This window comes from Bombyx mandarina, chromosome 02 (assembly GCF_030267445.1).
Source record: "Bombyx mandarina strain Sakado chromosome 02, ASM3026744v2".
Classification (NCBI taxonomy): Eukaryota; Metazoa; Arthropoda; class Insecta; order Lepidoptera; family Bombycidae; genus Bombyx; species Bombyx mandarina.
In genome coordinates, this window is record NC_143209.1 from 7,504,295 (window position 1) to 7,525,723 (window position 21,429).

At 35.3% G+C, this 21,429-nt stretch overlaps 1 protein-coding gene across 1 annotated transcript; it reads left to right on the forward strand.

Moving 5' to 3' along the window:
• Nucleotides 1-279: 279 nt before the first annotated feature.
• Nucleotides 280-20,092, forward strand: Ephrin (ephrin). Its single transcript, XM_089735995.1, has one exon. The coding sequence runs from the start codon at nt 755-757 to the stop codon at nt 1,535-1,537; it is 783 nt and encodes a 260-aa protein (XP_089592121.1). The 5' UTR covers nt 280-754; the 3' UTR covers nt 1,538-20,092.
• Nucleotides 20,093-21,429: the final 1,337 nt, after the last annotated feature.

Sequence of the window (21,429 nt, forward strand, 5' to 3'; positions counted from 1 at the left end):
TTTTTCAATGGTGGCTCTTTAAGTCGCGTTCACAGTTTAACAAAGCTCTATTGCTCATAGTAATTTACTCTTATTTAAAAATACACATTTTTTTGTTGTAAATAAATTATTAGTTAAACTTAATTGACTAAAATGTGAATGATTGTTTATAAATTATTTAAGAAAAAGTGTTCGAACAAGATGGCGTCGGGCTTGTATAGCTTTGAAGTCGGAACGCGCCGGTTTCGGCGGGGTGAAGGGCGGGGGCCGCATGCGTACCAGGCCCGGGGCTGCATTCCCCAGTAGTTCGGTCGACCGCCGCGCGGCGCTTACGTATCCTACTTCGCGGCGTCCGCTACACAATACAAAGAACACCTTAATTTTGAATAAAAATGTGATGTATTGATTAATTTGAACCTTTCATGAACACAAAAAGTATATTGGTGCGTTTCGTAACGTTCTCCTAACAGTGTACAGTGTTAAAAACGGTTTTAAAGTCGCGTTTTCACGGAGGGCCACGTCCCATGGAATTCCACATTTATCGATGAATAGAATCTGGCGTGCGGACAGAGAAACATGGTGGACTTGTCGCGTTGAAAAGTGAACGAAACTTTGTGTTTTATGTGATAAATATATTATTATTACGATGGAAATCGTATGGGTGAAGTGTATTTGTTAATAAATATGGATCGGTGTGCGTTTGCCATTCGGAAAGTGTAAGAACGCATCCTCTGTGTCTTCGATCGGATAATGAAACTTTGATAAACCTGTCAGAATGGTGACCCTAACTTCTTTCGGATTGAGACACACCCCTTGGACTGTTATAGTTCTGGTTTTCTTCATGGAAAGCGCGATGGGTAACTTCGCTAAATCATTCTACATCCACTGGAATACGACCAACAGCATATTCAGAATCGACAATACAGATCACGTTTTCGATCTGAATAAAGGAAATGCACAATTTGAATATGATCAAGTTAACATAATATGTCCTGTTTATACACCCGGTACATACGAGGAGGACACCGAGAAATATATAATATACAATGTTAGCAAAGAAGAATATGATACGTGTAGAATAACGAATCCAAACCCACGTATTATAGCTATATGCGATAAACCACACAAATTAATGTTTTTCACTATCACATTTCGACCTTTCACACCTCAGCCGGGCGGACTGGAGTTTCTGCCCGGCAAAGACTATTATTTCATATCGACGTCCAGCAAGGATGATCTGCATCGACGCATCGGCGGCCGGTGCCTAACGAATAATATGAAGCTGGTCTTTCGCGTTTGCTGCAAGCCCGAGGATCAGTCTCCGGTTCCTCCGCCGCAGCCGACCTTGCCGCCTCCACCCCCGCCGCCGACGACGTCCACGACGACCACGACGACGACAACAAGCAAACCGGTCACCAAAAAGACGCACAAATATGACAAAGCCGAGAATGAGGTGATTAAGAGCGAGGAGCTGTCTCATTCGCGCGGGGCAGCGCTGGCTTCGTCTCTCGCTTTGGCCCTGGCTGCTAGCGCGGTTCTAGCCCCACTGGCTCGGTGAATGTGCGCCAGGGCGGCGCGGCCACCCCGTCCGGACCTCCGAGACAAGCCCGGTCCAGCTCACACCACGCAGACGCTTCAAACCCTACATCTTCGTCCCGACACTCTAGTCTATACGTGAACTTCCTAGAATAGTGGTGTGAAATAAACTAGTGCGGTGGCTAAAATGCCCAATGGATTGTGCATAAAACGGATTGATAAATGAGATTTTGGATTTTTGTAAGTACTAACTAAAATGTGAGATGTTTTCATTTGGGAAGTCGACATGAATAACTGAATAACGTTCATCAACAGTGTTATTAAACGTCAGTGGATAATAGTTCCATATAAATATTTACGTAACACGAAATAAATAAAAAAGTTAGTCGCTAAGGAACATTTAAAATATCGAGCCTAAATTTGTAATATTGTAATAATAATCGGGCCTACAAAATAATCGAAATGATAATACTATAATTAAAAAAAAACACTTGGTTTTCGTCTGCAACATAACGTAGTTACGACTTGAGTTGTATATTTCTAGTAAAAAAAAAAACGTTAAAATGTATATTAATGATAATTAGGTTTTATAAACCGTTAGAAATTAAACGTTATTTTTTTTTTTTCGATAATGCAACGGTGAATATTCGTGTAAGGTCTGTGTGTTTAGTGCGCGTTTTTTAACGTTTTCGATAGCGTAAAAGTTAACTAAAATTTTTATGAAGTTGTAACGTTTACCTACGTTTGCCGCCCTTAGGCGCTGTTCCAAATGCATACAAATTTGAGTTAACTTTTACGCTATTGAAAACGTTAAATAACTCGCACCCAGCACACTCGTCTAGTGATCTGTTGGATCGATTACGGTTAGGGAAGCCTTTAAAAATAGGTAGTTTTTTTTAGTTCAAAAGACATTTCTTTTTTTATATTCCCCTGATATTTAGTATTTTACGATTAAAAAAAAATTCGGGTCGAGTTTATGAATCTTGTCCAGGAATTAACTGTGATTTTCGGTTTTATTTTAGTATATAATTTTTATCACTACTATGTATGCTTTTAATTAATTATGTGATATACCGGAATGTATTAAAATAATGACAACGTAAAAGAAAGAAACAAAAAAAAAAAGCGACTGATATTGCATTTTACCTTTTTTCAGTTGTAGAAAGAAAAGAAAAAAAAACCCCGCGAAATAGAACATTTTAAATACACTTTTAGGTTATGTGAAATTTTTTTCATCATTTTAATTTGATTTCATTTTATTAACAATTGACGTTGCTCATCTTGATTGTTAATGAAATGTAACTTGAACTGTGAATAAATTCACGTTTTGTATGTAAGTACGCCGCCATTTACAACAGTTAGCTGAGGAGATATCAGGAAATTGTGTGAAAAAAATAAATATACCACAATTTTTTGGTGTCCATTTTTGATTAGTCAAATAATAGTGTAGTGGAAATAGACCGGTTTTCAGTTAGACATACGAATTTAGTGACAGTTTCATGATAATTTTAGATAGTTTTTAAGAATGAAATTATACAGCACGGTGATTTTCAAACTGTTTCGTCCAATTAGAAATGATGGAAGCAAGCGGGCATATCCGAATTATTGACTGAATTGAATTGGTCAACTTACTTTTAGCTTCAGCTATCCCGGCTCTGGTTAAGGCTGCGTTTTTTTTAAAGCGTTTTAAAACCGCTGTAGTTCCGTTGGAATTTTTAAATGCTGAGTCCAAATGTTGGATCGGAGTATCGGGGTACTTGCTCCGCGTGACTTGACTTATTTGTACGCCTTTTCGACTGGTAACAAGAGGAAATCTTTATTTGCCGCGGCGGAATGTGGAATGTTTAAAATAAACTTGGCAACTCTTGATAATTTACTTATAATACGAGTAAGAAGCCATTTTTTCTTTCGTAGTTAAAAAAAGAGACGAAACAATTACAGCCTAAGCTTAAATTACCGTCATTTTTACTAAATACACTATCCAATGAGGATGTGGCATATTCTCTAGAGTATATTCACAAGTATATTCTGTGGTATATTCACAAAGTCAAAGATACGAAGACATCATTTTTAATTGAAAAGAAGACTAGTGTTTCCGTCGGTTTTCGCGAATTATGAATATAATTAAAATAACTTTTACTTTTTTCATTGTCTTTACATTATAACCGACGCTTCGAAATACTTTATAGTTTTCGTGGTTACGAACGACATACGTCACAAATATCAATAAAAAACGCGAGATTAAATCGTAAAAGTGCTTTTAAATGTGAATAGAATGGTTACTGGTGGTAGGACCTCTAGTGAGTCCGCACGGGTAGGTATCACCCGCCTATTTCTGCCGTGAAGCAGTAATGCGTTTCGGTTTGAAGGGTGGGGCAGCCGTTGTAACTATACTGAGACCTTAGAACTTATATCTCAAAGTGGGTGCATATAAGTCCTAGATATCTATGGGCACCAGTAACCACGTAACACCAGGTGGGCTGTGAGCTCTTCCACCCATCTAAGCAATAAAAAAAAACTTATTTTATATTACTAAAGTACCTATCTGTTTAAATGCTTAAAATTCGCTCAAGCGAAATAAGTCAATTTTAGAGACAACGAATGATTAGAAATTCGTCTTTGGTAATGTCATTGTCAAATTACAGTTTCAGCTCTGCTATCAAAATGCGTAGTTCACTTCTAATACGTTTTTTTTGGGTTTTTTTTTAAAGTTAGCTTTGCATAATTATTACGTAATTATTTATGACGTCATGTTCTCTGTGGTACACCAAGTGTTCGATTGCTTGGAGAGAGACGTTTTAAAATTACAGAAGTTTGATCAGAAGACGGTAATATTCAGGAATCGGTCGGATTGAGGTTAACAAAAATCGACTACAGTACATTATAATAAAGTACTTATTTGTAGTGTTAAACTTTAAAACTAGAAATAGACGTTCGATCTTAAATCGCTAAGAAGACGTCGAGGCCTAACCCTATATCAACTGTCGGATTTAGATTCGTTTCATACTATGTGTGAAAATTGTTTTTAAACTCCACACGCGTACCAGATATTCGATTTAATCAACTGGGTACAGTTTTTCTAAGTTGCTAATCTAGAAAGTTCTCCGAAAATTGCCACGATGAAGGAATTTTTATTTGTGACTTAAAAATCGAACCTCAACTTTTTATGCCGCCCGCGTTATACAACCTTGACCGTTCCTGCCGCGTTAGATTCAAGCGTTCCAAATGTATATCTATACTAATACTAATAATATTATAAAGAGGAAAGATTTGTTTGTTTGTATTGAATAGGCTCCGAAAATACTGAACCGATTTGAAAAATTCTTTCACTGTTTGGAAACTACACTATTCCCGAGTGTCATAGGCTATAATATTTTTTGAAAAAAAATAGGGATCCTCACTAAAACTCCAATAATATAACCCAAGGTGTAAAAAAAATACCTAAAATATTCTTTACATCGCGTGCCCTGCGAAAACTATTGATGATAGAATAAAATAATATACTACGGCTTTGTAGAACACATTATTATTTACAAAAAGTTTCAGCATATGTTAAGTATGTAGTTATGCCGCAATAAGTGTTCTTTTATTTAAACAAATAAAACAACAGCGTTGAAATTTTTGTTAAAGACCCGAACGGAGCCGGAGCGGGCCGCTAGTTAATTATAATACCATTGAATTATCAATTGAATTCAATAAGAGGCGGCAATCATATGCTCCGGGTGCCAATCGTGTCCTATTAAAGATAGGACATATTATACAACAAAATTGTGACTACCCACAGTACCCACCAAATACGTTTACTATATAGAGAATTTGAAAAAATAAATAAAAAGCTAATTCCAAACTAGAAAGGGACATTAAAACAAGAAATTAAATTCGAATAATGTCCGCTTCGGAATGTCCCCGACCTAATGCATTGTTCTGTAAACAATTAATCTATAAATAAAACTTAAAATTTCAATGTTGTGTTCAAGCTAATGTTAAACATTAACATATGTTAATAATTAGAAAACTGTGAAAATACGTCACATGTCTTGATTTAGGCTAAACGGAAATGAATTGAGAAAATTTGATAGAGAGATTTATTTACTGTATCATGACTCAGATGAAACTTCAAGGTAAATAAAATAGCGTTAGAAGTGCGTTTATACCGTTAAAGCTGTCGTGGAAGCTAATAAAAGCTGTCTTCGTCGAAATGTTATGAACGCGTCGAAACTTACGGAAAAAAAAGCGCTTATGGAACAAAAGAAAATGCCTAAATTTAGCTACCCCTGGTCGCAGTGAGTTCGTATATTTGATGGATCCGCAAAATACTAATGATTACCTGAACAATTAACGATTTTAAAATCACAATTCGTCTTCTCGCATTAAAACTGTATAATCTCAAAACTTACTAATTTTACAGGAGAATGTTTTAACATGTGATATTTTTTAATATTAATCATCTTTGAAACATCTATTTTTTATTTTTTACCAGTTACATTTTCTGTCTTTTAAAGTAAAATAAAATTTTGTATTAATTTTGTTAGTTACTTAGTAGTCAAAACATAGGTAACTTAAAAAAAAAAAAAACGAAACTACACTCTTTTCACAGTATTTATGAGAAAAATACTGGTGATACCAAATGATTCCGCATATTCTCTATAACTCAATTTCGAATATTTTTAGAAATTGTACACTTTTAATGCCAAAAGACGAATTGTACGCTGTAAGTAATGGGAAATGGTCATTGAAAATTTCACATTCGCCATTGGTTTCCACAAGGCTTTATTAATGACATTTACGAAAAGCAATAGAATTACAGCCCTTTTATATTTCGTAAAGCACTTTCGTGACTAGACATAGATCAATCGTTTTTAATAATTAATCACGCTGGAAGCGCTTCGCGGTGGAGCTGGTTGTTTTTTTTTTATTACAGGAACCAAAAATATATCTATAATTTTTCTTTATTAATCTTTATATATATATTTATTCTGTGCGTGTGTTTGTCACTGAACTCCTAAACGGCTGGACCGATTTTAATGAAATTTTCTGTGTACCTTCAGGTGGATTTGAGAATGGTTTAGATTTACAAATCAGCCCGGCAGATGGCGTTGCTGTCCGTATCTAGGGTATTATCTCTCCTAGAAGTAATTTATATGGCAAAACAACGTTTGCCGGGCCAGCTAGTGTATTAATAATAATATCTTTAATTTTTATCACCTATTTTTCAGCGTCGCGTACGCTTTCCCTCGGAAACTTTGAGATCCGACTCGTCCGACTAAATTTGAAACTATCTAATAATAAAGTCTGAATATTAAGTCTAGATTCACCAATTACCAATGCCAAGACCTCAGATGAACTGCTGGTTATCGCAAGCCCGTTTATAAACACGTCAAGTGTAATACCTATTCTGTCAAAATAATTTTAACTTAACACTAAACATATTGCATTGAAATGCACGTGTTATCTTATCGCTTTTGCACATTAGACTTCATGACTTTTTCTTACCAATTAATCTACAGTTATTATATTGTTTGTTTTATATTGTTTATATTGAGTAATACTTGTCATATACCTTTGTACCCGCTATGGTAAAAATAGGTACCAGTAAGTGTTGGTATGATTAGTGTTAATAATAGTGTTGTACTCTCTGTGTTCCTATAAGTGATTTGGATTCTATCGAGAATTTCCAAAGATAACCTCAAATGTTTTTTTTTATGATTGGGGCTTACTGGTGACCCGGGTCCTTTCCAGTTTCACCAGGACAGATACCTCGAACGTATCTTTGTCAGATACTGTCTTCTCTTCTAAAATACTCCTATTAGCTATCTGCAATATCTGTAAATTCTATTAATTTAAGAAAATTTAAAAATCTGCGTATTAACGATAAAAGTTTTTTTATTGCTAGTCGGCGCAGGTAGACGCCGAATATAGAATGTTTTGAATGACATACATCATGCATCATTCGTCCGACAGATACAGTGCATCCATCAGCTTTCATTAACTTGAAAAAATCGATATTTAGATTTTCTCGTTATATGCGTTAGTCTCACTGACGACTTTGTAATATAACTGAACAAGTTTTGAATGAATTTTCTTTATTAACTTCACAATCAAACTCGGCTTCGCTCGCGAATGTTTGAGATTAAATCGATCGCTACCAAATTTTTTCATTAAAACTTCATCGAAATCTGTCCAGTCGTTTCAGTATATAGGGAACATTAATGCACTCATCTAATTATATATATATACTAGCTATACCCGTCCGCATCGCTGGGCCTTTAAAATTAGCATTATTACTTCTCATCCCCACAAAGATTCTCATCATTAACGCCCCCGCAACTGGTGTAGGGAGTCCAACACTCATATAAATATTAGCCTATCCATTAAGTACATGTGTTTTCTACATGGATACCAAGTTTCAAGTCAATCGGATGCATGGTTCAGTAGTTAGAACGGAACATCCGTAAAAACCTCTGTAGATTTATATATAAGTATAGTATATACAGGGCGTTACAAAATTACCCGTAAAGCCGAAAGCAGGTCAAATAGGGCCTTATAACGAATCCATTCACAATATTTAAAAACGGTAGTACTTAAAATTTCACTGACGTGCAAACCCTATTTCAGCAAAACTTAAAGAGCACACTACGCAGAATGGGCATACATTTCTACCTAATTCGCGGAACGACAAAACAAGTGTGACAAGCATATGTCACACTTTGTATTGAGTTAGCAAACATTTATGAATGAAAAATAGAAAAACTATTAAAGTAGACGTAATTGGTAAAATAGGTACGTAGGCCTCTCTGTTAAATAATCTGGTTCCCTGACATGACAGCTTACTAGGGTTGACAAAATGTTTGTCTTTGAAAATTAATTATATTTTTTACGGGGTATTTTGTAACACGCTGTATTATAGATTACGAATAAAATGTAGAGGTAAAAAAAATAAATAATTAAAAAGACTTTCAATCCATCAGACCAATATAGTCGTGGCCGTCGAAAAAAAAATCGTCCATTATAAATGACACGTTTCACACGCATCATTCAAGTTACGGACGCGGTGCGCGCATCGGGCATCGAGCGCGTACTAGATGGAAATCTATTTTCGTAAAGTCTTACAAACGAGACGATTTCTGGGTACAGCGTTCAAGTTATACAGTCTCATTTATTTTGAGAGCGAAAGGGCTCGTAGTAATTCTAAACTTACCCCTTAAAATGAGCTAATGTAAACATGTGCTTAGTTTTTGTTTGTTGGCCGGCGACTATAATATTTTTTTTTTGGTATTTACTAGAATTATTTTAGCTGGAAGATTATTTAGTTATTTAGCAGATATTTAGCTACAAAAACTAATTTAGGAAAACCATTAGAAATTCGAACACGAATTTTTTTAAAAATATCCGACAGCTAAATATTCGCTCAATGAAAGTGTACCAACAGTCCAGCAACAGAATTACACTTAAAGATTATTTAGTTGAAAAATTAATGTAGGATGATTTTTTGTTTCATAGAGCTTAAGAGGATAGGAGATATTTAGCTACCAAAATTAATTTAGGACCTCCATTAGAAATTCGTACACTTTTTTGTTATTTTTTTTTTATCGCCCTTGTAGGCAGACGAGCATACGGCCCACCTGATGGTGAGTGGTTACCGTCGCCCATGGACTTCAGCAATGCCAGGGGCAGAGCCAAGTCGCTGCCTACCGCTAAAAATAACCGGCAGCTAAATTAATATTCGCTTAATGAAAGTGTACCAACAGTCCAGCAACAGAATTACACTTATGTCGAAAAATACATGATCTCACTAATGCATATATCCGACATGAGCCCAGTTAAAAGCTAAAATCTATTTAAATACTAGTTATATTTCTAAATTGAAATCGTAAGCATGTATGTTTCCCATAGGAAACGTCTAGATCTAATTCGAAGGAATCATCAGATTGGCCTAACGGGTGAATTTGTTATCGATCGAACCCAAATCAAATTTAAACGAAATCAGGTCAAAAACAGGCTGTTAAATGTACTTACTTAAAAGATTTAGAGCCGATGTTAGAAAAAAAAAACAATTTGAATCTTTATTGTCTGTGGTTACATTAAAAAAAAAAACAGCGGTCACAAATATTCTCTGTTAATTTTCGCGCCAAAATTAAAAGGAACGGACAAATAAAAAAAAATAACTTAAATCTGTCATACAAAAGACATCTGAATGATAACCTAATCACCCGATGCATTACCGAACACCCCGAAATATAAACATTAATGATAATTAACTTTAAAAAAAGTCTACCTCGTTCTAACAAGCCCTGAATTATGGGAAATGTCTGGCATTAACAGACTTCGACAGAAAATAAATAAACAAAATCGTGAATGTTATTTTTATGTTTACTTTGGTAATGGGTGCGTGGTGTGTTTGGGTTGTGCATTCGATTCTAATAAATAAACTTAAGTAAACCATGTTGCGTGATATAGCGTAGGCTCAATCTGCGGTTTCTTCCACTGAAAGAAATTATCTATGACATACGAAAAAAGAAAAAAAATATATAAATATCTAAATATAATAATAACTGTGAAAAATATTAACGTAATTAATCGTACGTTTTAAAATGTGTTTGAATCAAAGGAAAGTCGTAAATGTTGCCAGACATATATCAGTGTTGCCCGTCGGAGATATTTAATTTTAAATGAGGCAACACCGTTTCTGTGACGCTTCAAAGAACCAACGAATTGATGGAAACGTTTTACTGTTCTACATCATTGTCTGTTTTGATAATTAAAAAAAAAAATAGCATGTGACTACAAACATAATTATATTCAATCTGTGTCATACGTAAGTCGAAAAAAAGGGTTCCATAAAAACATTCACGATCATCTAATAAAATAGTTTTTAAAACTGGCTAGCATTATGCATTGTCCGCATTTAGATCAAGTTCTGGAATAGGTTAAATAAAAAATCTAGTCTCATTACTGACTTAGTCAATAATGAGCGGTTACTTCGAATTCTTTAGTTGGTCGAAATAAAATGACGCAGTCTTTTGAAAACACAGCTAAATTTAATTTGTTTTTTTTTTCATATCCGACATGCCAATCCAGACGTTTGCATAAATGAATGATTATGATTCATAAATATTTACTAATAGTCGCGTACCTATTTACGGCCATGCATTCTTATTACCCGTAATAATTGAGGCACGTTAAACTGATATAACCGGGTAATAAAATAAAATTAAAAAAAAAAACAACAATCTGCCTACGCGTTTGTCTATGAATGTTTGTGACTCATATAGAAATGGATAAATAAACAAAAAATCTTGAATGTAATAAAAAAATTATATACGTTTTAATGGTGATGAATTTATGAAATGCATATTCGGCATTGCCTTATCCAAGATCCTAGGGCCACCTGTGTGCTTAGTTGTATTTTTAACTTCTCGATCGCGTTAAAGTTAACTCAAATTGTATGGAGTTGAAGTTTGCCTACGTTTGCCGCTAGGGGCGCTGCTCAACTCCATACAAATGTTACTGGTGGTAGTCCGCACGGGCAGGTACCACCACCCCGCCTATTTCTGCCGTGAAGCAGTAATGCGTGTCGGTTTGAAGGGCGGGGCAGCCGTTGTAACTATACTGAGACCTTAGAACTTATATCTCAAAGTGGGTGGCGTATTTACGTTGTAGATGTCTATGGGCTCCAGTAACAACTTAATACCGGTTGAGCTGTGAGCTCGTCCACCCAACTAAGAAAAAAAATATGAGTAGACTTTTACGTGATCGAAAAGTTAAAAAATTCGCACTAAGCATATGGATGTCACGTATTTTTTGACGCACGAAATGTGGCAGATTGAGTAGAGTTAGCTTAAACTACGATCGCATACTTACCTGCTGGCTTGTTCAGACGGCCAATTTCCAGGTATCAGGTGATCAAGGTGTATAAAAACATTGCATCTAAGCGATACATCTAAAGTGAGATCTTAGAACTCATGTTTCAAGGTGGGTCGCGGCATTTACGTTGTAGACGTCTATGTGTTTCGGTAACCACTTAACACCAGGTGGGCTGTGAGCTCGTCCACATTCCTAAGCAATGGTAGGCAGCGTCATGGCATAATGGTAGGCAGCTTCTTGGCACTGCCCCTAGCATTGACGTCCATGAGAGACGGTGACCACTTAGCATTAGGTTGGTCGTATGCTCGTCTGCCTACAAAGGCAATAAAAAAAGCTTACCCCACGTAAATTCTCCGAGCTGATTTTTACGTATATTTTAGACAATACTGTTTAAAAAAAGTTGTCAATACTCCCAGAGACCCCGTCGGCCGTATTGCTTTGCAGACGCTTTAAAGCTCTGGTTGTTGATTTTACGTCTACATTACGTTCGTCAGAAAATACGTGACGTCTGATGACCCTGGGATCTTGGACTACTGGCATTACTGTCCGTAGGCAATAGTGATCACTGACTACACAATAACCATAGCTAACGGAGTCAGAGGTTCAATAATCTAACCCTTGTTTTTCGTAATACGTCCGCGATCTTTTGTTGATTTATTCAAAGAAGAGTCTCGCAAAACAAATTCACGATTTAAGTCGATTCAAAATTTAGTAGTTCAGAACCGGTTAGAAACCATGAATTAGGAAAATGAGTGTTTCAAAAAAAAAAGGCACCATGAATCTGTTATTAAATTGTTATCGATTATTAAAAACTGCGTAAATTAACCTTGTTCTGTGATTACAAAAGAATCTCGATTGTATTCGGAAATTTTCCGATTCTGATATTAGCAGAAGACCAAATACCTTAAAATTACCACTATAGTAAAAGAATATTTTAAACTAGTTTTTCGCTCGCGGTTTTGTCCGCCTGTATTACATTATATTTCGCGTGGGCAGAGAGACGTATTCAAAAAAGGATTCAAACTATTTCTATACTGAATCTCGTCAAAATCTATTCAGTTATGTGGGTATGAAAAGGTAGCAAACAAAGTTCCTTGCGTATTAACAACATTATTTGCCATGTAACATCTAACAGTATGTCTTTTAATTAAAAAAAAAACTATATGTATTAAACTCAAAATTAATTACGTGAAAATCTACAGGAAGTAATCCTAAAAATAGCTGTTTCATTTTGTATTACTCTTTAGGTACAGATGCACCGGATTGTACAGTTTTATCATAAGTAATTGATGTTATAATGAATTTTTGAATGGGGTAATCGAAAAACCATTTTATTACTGGTGGTAGGACCTCTTGTGAGTCCGCACGGGTAGGTGCCAGCACCCCGCCTATTTCTGCCATGAAGCAGTAATGCGTTTCGGTTTGAAGGGTAGGGCAGCTGTTTTAACTATACTTGAGACCTTAGAACTTATATCTCAAGATGGGTTTACGTTGTAGATGTCTATGGGTCCAGTAACCACTTAACAACAGGTGGGCTGTGAGCTCGTCCACCTATCTAAGCAATAAAATAAAAATAAAAAAACTCGATACATCATGAAAACATTTGTGTTACGGCTTCATAGTTGAAAATGTCTGTTACTAGACCTGAGCGGTCTTTAGTGGCTAATATATGCGTCTGGTCGCGAAGACATCTGAAAGAAGATAATCGTTTTGGCACAAGACAGCGATGCGAGAGAAAAAATAAAACCAAAAACTTTACTAAAAACATCTTTGTTAGGTGATTTATGGGTCGATTTCAAGAATTTGCGGTCGTCTTCTGACAATTTAATTTATGATTTTATCGCGAGTGAATCTTGCGCTGGGGTTTTGACATGAAAACATTAATATTTCTACTTCATAGACACTTTTCTGAATGTAATTATGTTTTTCTAATTAATTCCGCCACAGAAGTTTATTTTGTGCGATCCTCTTGAGGTCTGAGCTTTATTCGCCTAATGTTTTTTGGGATTAAATATAGGCGTAGACAAGAATGTATCTGCTATAGACAGGAATAGGCAAGAAGTTAGTATTTACATAACGTTCCGATTTGAATAAACGTTTTGGGTGCTTCATCGTGAAAGTCGGGAGACTATTTAATGAATTTGGTAACCGGTTGTTAGAAAATTGAAATAATGTATATCTAGTGTTAAGTCGTCTTCTGAATTCATAATGAACGTGTTACCGATATTGTAGACTCATACGTGAATATGTCATTACTTAGCGGCTTCATTTTACTCGTAAGAGGCGTTCCGTAAGATTTTTTTCTCGCTCAAATTTTTATTTTTTATTTTTTATTGCCTTTGTAGGCAGACGAGCATACGGCCCACCTGATGGTAAGTGGTCACCGTCGCTCATGGACGTCAGCAATGCCAGGGGCAGAGCCAAGCCGCTGCCTACTGTCGCTTAACAAATTTTAATTCTGAATGTTTTGAATTTTCGCTGTCGTAATTTATTGTATAGTAAGTGCAGCGCAGCGGCACTTAATCGATTGATGGCTTCATTTGAAAAAAAAAAAATATAGACTCGAAAAAAGTGGATTATTAAAAAATAATATTTAAAAGTATTTTTACGGTTAAATATCGCGGTTATTTGATTACTTTACAGTTTTCGCGTTCGCGGACGACTAAGATATTGTTCGTCGACGAATATACTGCTGTAAATATTGTCAAGATTTCTAGAATAATTTTTTTACTGGTAGCAGGACTTCTAGTGACTCCACGCGGGTAGGTACCACCACCCTAGCTATTTCAGCTGTGAAGCAGTAATGCGTTTCGGTTTGAAGGGTGGGGCAGCCGCTGTAACTACACTTGAGACCTTCGAACTTATATCTCAAGGTGGGTGGCGCATTTACGTCGTAGATGTCTATGGGCTCCAGTAACCAGGTGGGCTGTGAGCTCGTCCACCCATATAAGAAAAAATAAAAACAATCATGACGTTTTCGTATCTTTGTTGTTCCGTTGAAAATGATAAAGAGCGTGATTAAACTGTAAAATTAGTTTTAATTATCTTTGCAACTCGCGGAAACCGAAGGAATTACATTAAAAAATGCTATATTAACTTTTTATATTACCTTTACGTATCAAACGAGAGAAAGGATAGGCAGCGGCTTGGCTCTGCCCCTGGCATTGCTGAAGTCCATGGGCGACGGCAACCACTCACCATCAGTTGGGCCGTATGCTCGTCTGCCTACAAGGCCAATAATAAAAAAATAAAAAACAGTTTGAAAATCAATCGTGATTCAATATTTCTTAGTACAGTTGTATTAGTTTGTAATTAGTTGTGCTGTGTACTTAGAAATCTATGAAGATTCTGCACGGATATCTGCTCTGTTCGCACTCATTGCTTCGGCGTAATGAGAAAGCGGTATAGCACTACGCGCGCTTTGTAAGCCTCACTTCCACAATAAACATGCCTATGTATACAAAAAAAATAATATTGACCTCAATTTTCGAATCTCGAAAACAGTCCGTTAGTTTTTAATGAGAAATTTGGTAATTTTATAAATAAAAATCAAACGTGTTTGTACGTCCAACCAAAATTACTTGTGTGGTGCAATACAAAAATTTCATGTAGCAACAGTAATGTAAGTCTTTGTGATTTTGTTGTTTTTTACTAATTTATTTCAGTTGCAAATCATTAAAAAAATATATTTTATTTTTGCACAATCCTAATATTCACGATACGAAATCGTTAAGACTACTTAAATTTTACTTACGTCAGAAGTCCAGATTTTGTTTTTTCGTATGTATTCCGTCTCGTAAACAAGATGCATTGGTGTTTAATTAGTTTGCAAATTTATCACAGCTAATACATTATAAAATCAGTGACTATAATCTTCAAATCCGCTATATTAAATCGAATCGAGATGCGATATCCTATCACAAACGCGAAGAAATAAGTCGAAATAAGTAATAACTATTAGGAAAAATACGATTTGCATTATCAGTAAGAGAAAACAATATTTAAAATTACGTTATTATTATACAAAATGTATTAGCAGCTTTCGTTGATGTTTCAAAGCTTAGAGTTCGCAAGCTCGTCAAGTCCATTATTTCAGAAGTTAAGTGTAAGTGCCATTACGTGAAATAAGTACACAAAAACAGATTCCTTCTATGTTTCCTGCGATAGTCATCAACATCTTAGGCCTTACAGCCCAGGATGCGGCCTTAGCCTGGTCCCGTATGTTTCTCCAGATTGCTCTGTTCAGGGCTTTCTCCTTCCAGTTCTTGACACCAATAACTGAGGTCCTGCTTTACGCCATCTAAGCATCGGAGTTTGGGCCTGCCACGACTTTGCGGCCTTCTGGCTTGCCATATAGTAGTCTTGGCTTTCTAGTCTCCATGCGAACTACATGTCCTGCCCATCACAAGAGTCCAATTTTTATAGTTTTTACGATATTAGGATCCTTGTAATATCATACAACTCGTGATTATAGCGTGTCCTCCTCCTTTAATCGTTTTCCTGCGATATTAGTGGAGAGTTAACTGGTCGTCACAGAACAGTTTGTTAGGCCCCTCACTAAAACTTGGATAACCTGCTTGACTTGTGTGTCATAATTTGAACTACTGTTAAGGTTAGTTACGGTTAAGTTAGAACCGTATTTTAACCGTTTTGCGAAAACCGAAGAAAGTATTTGTATGTCTCGATTATACTTCCCTATTTCCGCTGTCCAAGCGCAGTCAAATCCGTATCGTATTCCCTTTCTGACTAAAATCTTCGAGCCACTAAGGTTGGTCAAAAAGGTCCAAAAGGCTTGTATTTACATGTTACTTTGTTAACAGAATCTATTTAAACCTTTGATGAGGAACTAATTGACGCGCACTGAAAGGTATTTATGCCGGCGGCGTTGCGCATGCTAAGTGCTTATACAAGAGACGCACAGACTTGTATCGTATAGTTCTGGAATATTCTAAACGTTTATTCAGGTTGGATTGGCGACAAAAACAATCACCATTCCGCATAGCAATCTCCGTGAGCGAAGCTACGAACACTTTGTACAAGACACTTCGTGCTTTCGTCGGCAATACCGTTACTGTATCTACGGAATACAGTAATGGAGTCTTGCATTTGCGTATGTGTGTGTCAGTCGTAAAAAGGTTTTTGGCTTCGTTAATTGGTTAGCGTTTGACAAAAAAAACAACAACTTGAGTTTGCGAATAACAATTAATTGAATTGTACAAAATGATATAGGTTTTTTTTTAAACGTGTTCTCTGATGTAATGACACTTTTATGGCAGGTTTAAATGTGTGTGCACATTGCCTGTTTTCCTTGAATGTCGCCAAATTAAGGATAAGGTAAGAAGCCATAATGGGCCATCATAGGTCATGGGTTATGTCAAGGACTTGATCAACGATGTCTTGAGCTTCAGGATAACGATAATCTTACACTTGAAAACAGGCTGCGCCAAGAAAATACACGGGATGACGCTACCAACCCGAGCAGAGCCAATACCGCAAGCCTAATCACTTCCTCACGACTTAACCATAATTGTTCGGAGAAAAAAATCTTAGTGTAAATGAGAGGCACACAAACTGACAGTTAATAGTCAAGACTAGTGGTTAAGTTTAAACAGCTTGAGCTTAACCATATAGCCATAAATGAGCTTACCCAGTATTCAGGTTTGGCGAGTTCGCTTGGTACCGACAAGATCTCGGATCGGAGCGTATAGTACTAGAAAAGTGACGCAAGTAAATCACGATTTCCATCTTTAAATTTCAACTGGAAGCAGCCTGAATATTAATTTGTCTATATTTGTAAATTCTGCCAATATGTTTCAAGTAAGGTCTACCCTCATTTCTATATTACATTAGAATTTCTATATTTCTTGCTGCCATTCTATATTCGTTATTTCATATTATTTCCCTATGATACTTATTGGGTCATGTATTATAATTCTGAAGCTCTGATCGCACACGATGTCTCACAGTTGGTATCCATTTTTCAATGGGTGACATGGTATTTTTCCACCTATTCTCCAGCGAAGAAGATGCAGAATTTGTACACTCACTTTCCTCCATTCATTTTGTTGTTCTAAACGTTCCATCTCCATTGTCGCCGTTGAAACATAAAGATTTTTTTAAACAGGGCATCATTAATACAAGAATCTAGTTTGTCGACTTTTTTCGATGTCGTTTTTGAATTATTCTTTAAAGAATAACTTCAGTGTTTAACTACTTAAAGTCTTTTAGTTTAAATGCGACATAATTATATGTCACTGAATTCAATAAGTACATAGAATTAGTAGTAAAAATGTACTGAGTGATTCATTTCAAGTAATGGCGTTGAATAGTCCTACAATAATGAAATTTATTAATCGTGAATAGGTTTCAAAAATAATCCTCACGTAAACTATTTTTTTTAAGGGATTTTATGACCTGGTAGCTAAGACCTTTAAGTCATGTCTTATTTTAATTGATATTCTTATTTTTATGAAAAATGATAATATGGAGTGAAATGAAATGAGATGATATGGGATGAAATATAATCTTAGTAAAACGGTGGTCATTTACTAAGATTTTTTCCGTGGACTTTTTGGAGGATCCCGAGAAGTTGCGTCCAGCGGCTTTGTTTCATTTTTCCACATTTGTGCACTTTCACAAATATTAAACAGTTAATAAACCACCGCTATTACACATTTAAACCCGAAGAAACACTAAATAGACAAAATAAAACAAATCTCACAACTTCACCCCTCGCGTTCCCGCCAAAAAGTCTCACATAAACAAAATGTACCTATCAAGTGAGATGAAATGTCATATTACCTTATTGCCATTGGACACAGTTAATTTTGGTTGGATTTCTATTTTATATTATCGAACACTACTAACGAAAATGATATTATAAGCCTGAAAAAATGTATTAAAACTATTGTACGTGTAAATTACATTATTTATTAAGGGTTTTAAGAAAACGAAGCGGTCGAAAGATGGTCATTTCGGTAACTTGAGATTTTTTAAAGGTCTTTAGAAAAATCGCGCCTGACACTGTCAAATATAGTTTGTTAAGAAAGAAGAAAAAAGGACTATTTTCTAAAAATATCATCGAAACACTTAAAGAGAAATGAGATTTATTTATATCTGTTAAACGCGCGGTGATAATTTCCTTTTTTTCTTTCTTTCAAAAGAGTCTTCTTATGTACTTGTTAGAAACTTTTTCGCGGCAGTTTTGACCGAATGACAATATAGTTATTGAATACAATTTAGAAAACCTCCTACGTAGCTTTGAATTCTTCGATTGAGATTTAAGATGCTTTAGAAAATGTCCAGTGAATATCTTAATAATGAACAAAATATATTTGACACAAAACAGTATTCGCTCATAAAAGGTTGTATATTAATAAAAAAAATATATGAAAAATATTCTCGTTTGATAAAAATTATACTATTTACTATTTTAATTGCTTTATTATTTTGAATTTTTTTTACAATTTACTTTTTACGTTAATTAACAAAAATGTTCCATAAAAAAAATTGGTGCTATTAGTGTGTTTTTTTTGTTTTTTTTTTTTTAATTATATTTTTGACTTTTTTTTTATTTGTATCTTCAAGTATTATATTGTACTTAATATTAAATATAGGAATAATATATTGACGCTTCAGCTACCTCTTGAAATGTATTAAGAAAATTAATTTTAGCATTTAAACGAACCGCCCATCATGATTTGCCCCGGCAAAAACACCGGGTGAACTTCTTCAAGTTACTGAAATGACCTGTTTGTATTCCTAAACTAAAAAAGTAATCCTGAATTATTCTAACGATTGAACAAAAACAGATACTTAATAGGTGAATAGGTAAATTTTGTTTAAAAGCGATTTTACGGTTTTAAAATACATATTTTACAGCCGAGCCTAAACAATGTTTAAGTAAGTTTTCTACAGATTGATTTACATTTATTAAAAAAATATATAAATATAAATAAGAACAAAATGATATATTCCGAACAAAGTTACTCGTATTATTGTTTAATTTAAAACCGTAAAGATGTTTTTAAACGCATTTTCGAATTGTCGAATGTGAAATATGTATTAGGAGTCGATCAGAATATTAATAATGCTGTTAGAAAATTATAAGAAACACTGTGTATATTTTTTGCGTATGTATCGTTATGTATTTGCTAAATATACAAAAAAAAAACCGCGGCCATAACGTTTTGTTTAATGAAATTATTATAATCGATGAGGGGAGGCAGAAAAAAAACCACACACTGTATAAACAGGTTCCGAAAGGTACGTCTCGTTCTAACTCTAGATTAATGAGCGAGACAGCTACACATTCAGTAGATTTCTTGATTTATGGTTTTAGTTCGGACTTCAATAACGTTAAGGTGCTATTTTTTTTTTTTCAAACTTCATTCTTTCTCGAGATACTGCCTCACGACCTTGAATTTTGGGACGAAGCAAAATGAACTTGTTGTTTACTGAAAGTTTTTTTTTTGTAAAAATTTGTAATTAATATACAGGTCAGATTAAAACGGAACTACCTAATAAGTACATTTGTGTAAGTGGATGGATTTGTAAATAATAACAATAATATGTAATAAATAATAATAATAACAATAATGATTAATACGTTGTTAAGTATAGGTACATGTAGGTATTTATTTCTACGTTTTCGGGCCTTTGTTAAAATCCAAAGTATTTAATTTATTTTTCGACCAATAAATGTTGGAAAGGAGCTGTGGTTTGTTTTAATTACTGTTGGCACATATGATTGACCTTCGATCAACAGATTACAAGATTTTTGCTGCGATTTTGAACCGATTGCAGAGTTATGCTGAAATTGTACTAGATGTTCGAGATGATACCGGCATCTCGTTTTTACCATCGCACCCGCACCGCCCGCCACCGGAGTAGATTTCATCCGTACTACCTGGAGCCACTGCGGTCATCCACAGTGCGTTTCCAGAGGTTTTTTTTGCCACGTACCATCCGGCTATGGAATGAGCTCCACTCCACGGTGTTTCCCGAGCGCTATGACATGTCCTTCTTCAAACGAGGCTTGGCTCTGCCCCTGGCATTGCTGAAGTCCATGGGCGACGGTAACCACTCACCATCAGGTGGGCCGTAAGCTCGTCTGCATACAAAGGCAATAAAAAAAAACCGGTAATCCCCTAATACCAGAACGACCGTGAGCTCGCAAACCCAGAGTATGATTGAATATGCAATTTCGAAAAGGGCACATGTCGCATATTTTGTCAGATACGTTTTTTCATATACACATTAGTTTTGAGGCTTACCTACACCCGTTTTATAATAATTCCAGTAATTTTCAATTGCTAATTAACACTAAAATCTATCTCAACAGTTAATATTTTAAATTTTACACTGCTTTACTGAAAATAATCAGTTTTTTTTCATTTCCTGAACATTTTACATTTTCCGAGATGTGCCCTTTTCGAAATTGCATATTCAATTAAAATCAGCCTTAAAACCTATACCTTTATAGTTTATGTTCTATAGGAGATGCGAGATGTTGAGGTCTTGTCAAAAAACCGATTGAAAGTCATACACAAATTCGCCCAATCGTTTTTCTATCTAGAAAAAACTATAAAGGAATAACCAAAAAGTCCCTATCTCTATGGCCCGTTGGATATATGGCGATATAATCCAAGGAGGCGTCAGGTTGATCGTAACACAAGTAATTTTTCAAAGATCTCTAGTCTCTAGCCGCGAAGATTAACCAACCACGTTCCACTGTAATTCTAGCAGATAATTTATTGAAACATCCACAAAATACTCACCTAATTAGTCTTCTCGGCGTAATTAAGATATAAAAACATAAATGCTTTTCAAGTTCAACACCTTCGTAACGATAAATTCACAATTAAAACAGGAAAAAAAAAACCGGCCGAGTTATTACTCATTTCATTATTTAAGTAGCCGTTCGTTCTGATCAGACTAAACATGGAGCATTGCGTACAGTGAAAGTGAAGACAAATTGAAGAAATTTAAGTTTGATCGGCCATTGCCATTGTTGATTGGCAGTTGTTTTTAGTTTTAGTGGTATTTTAG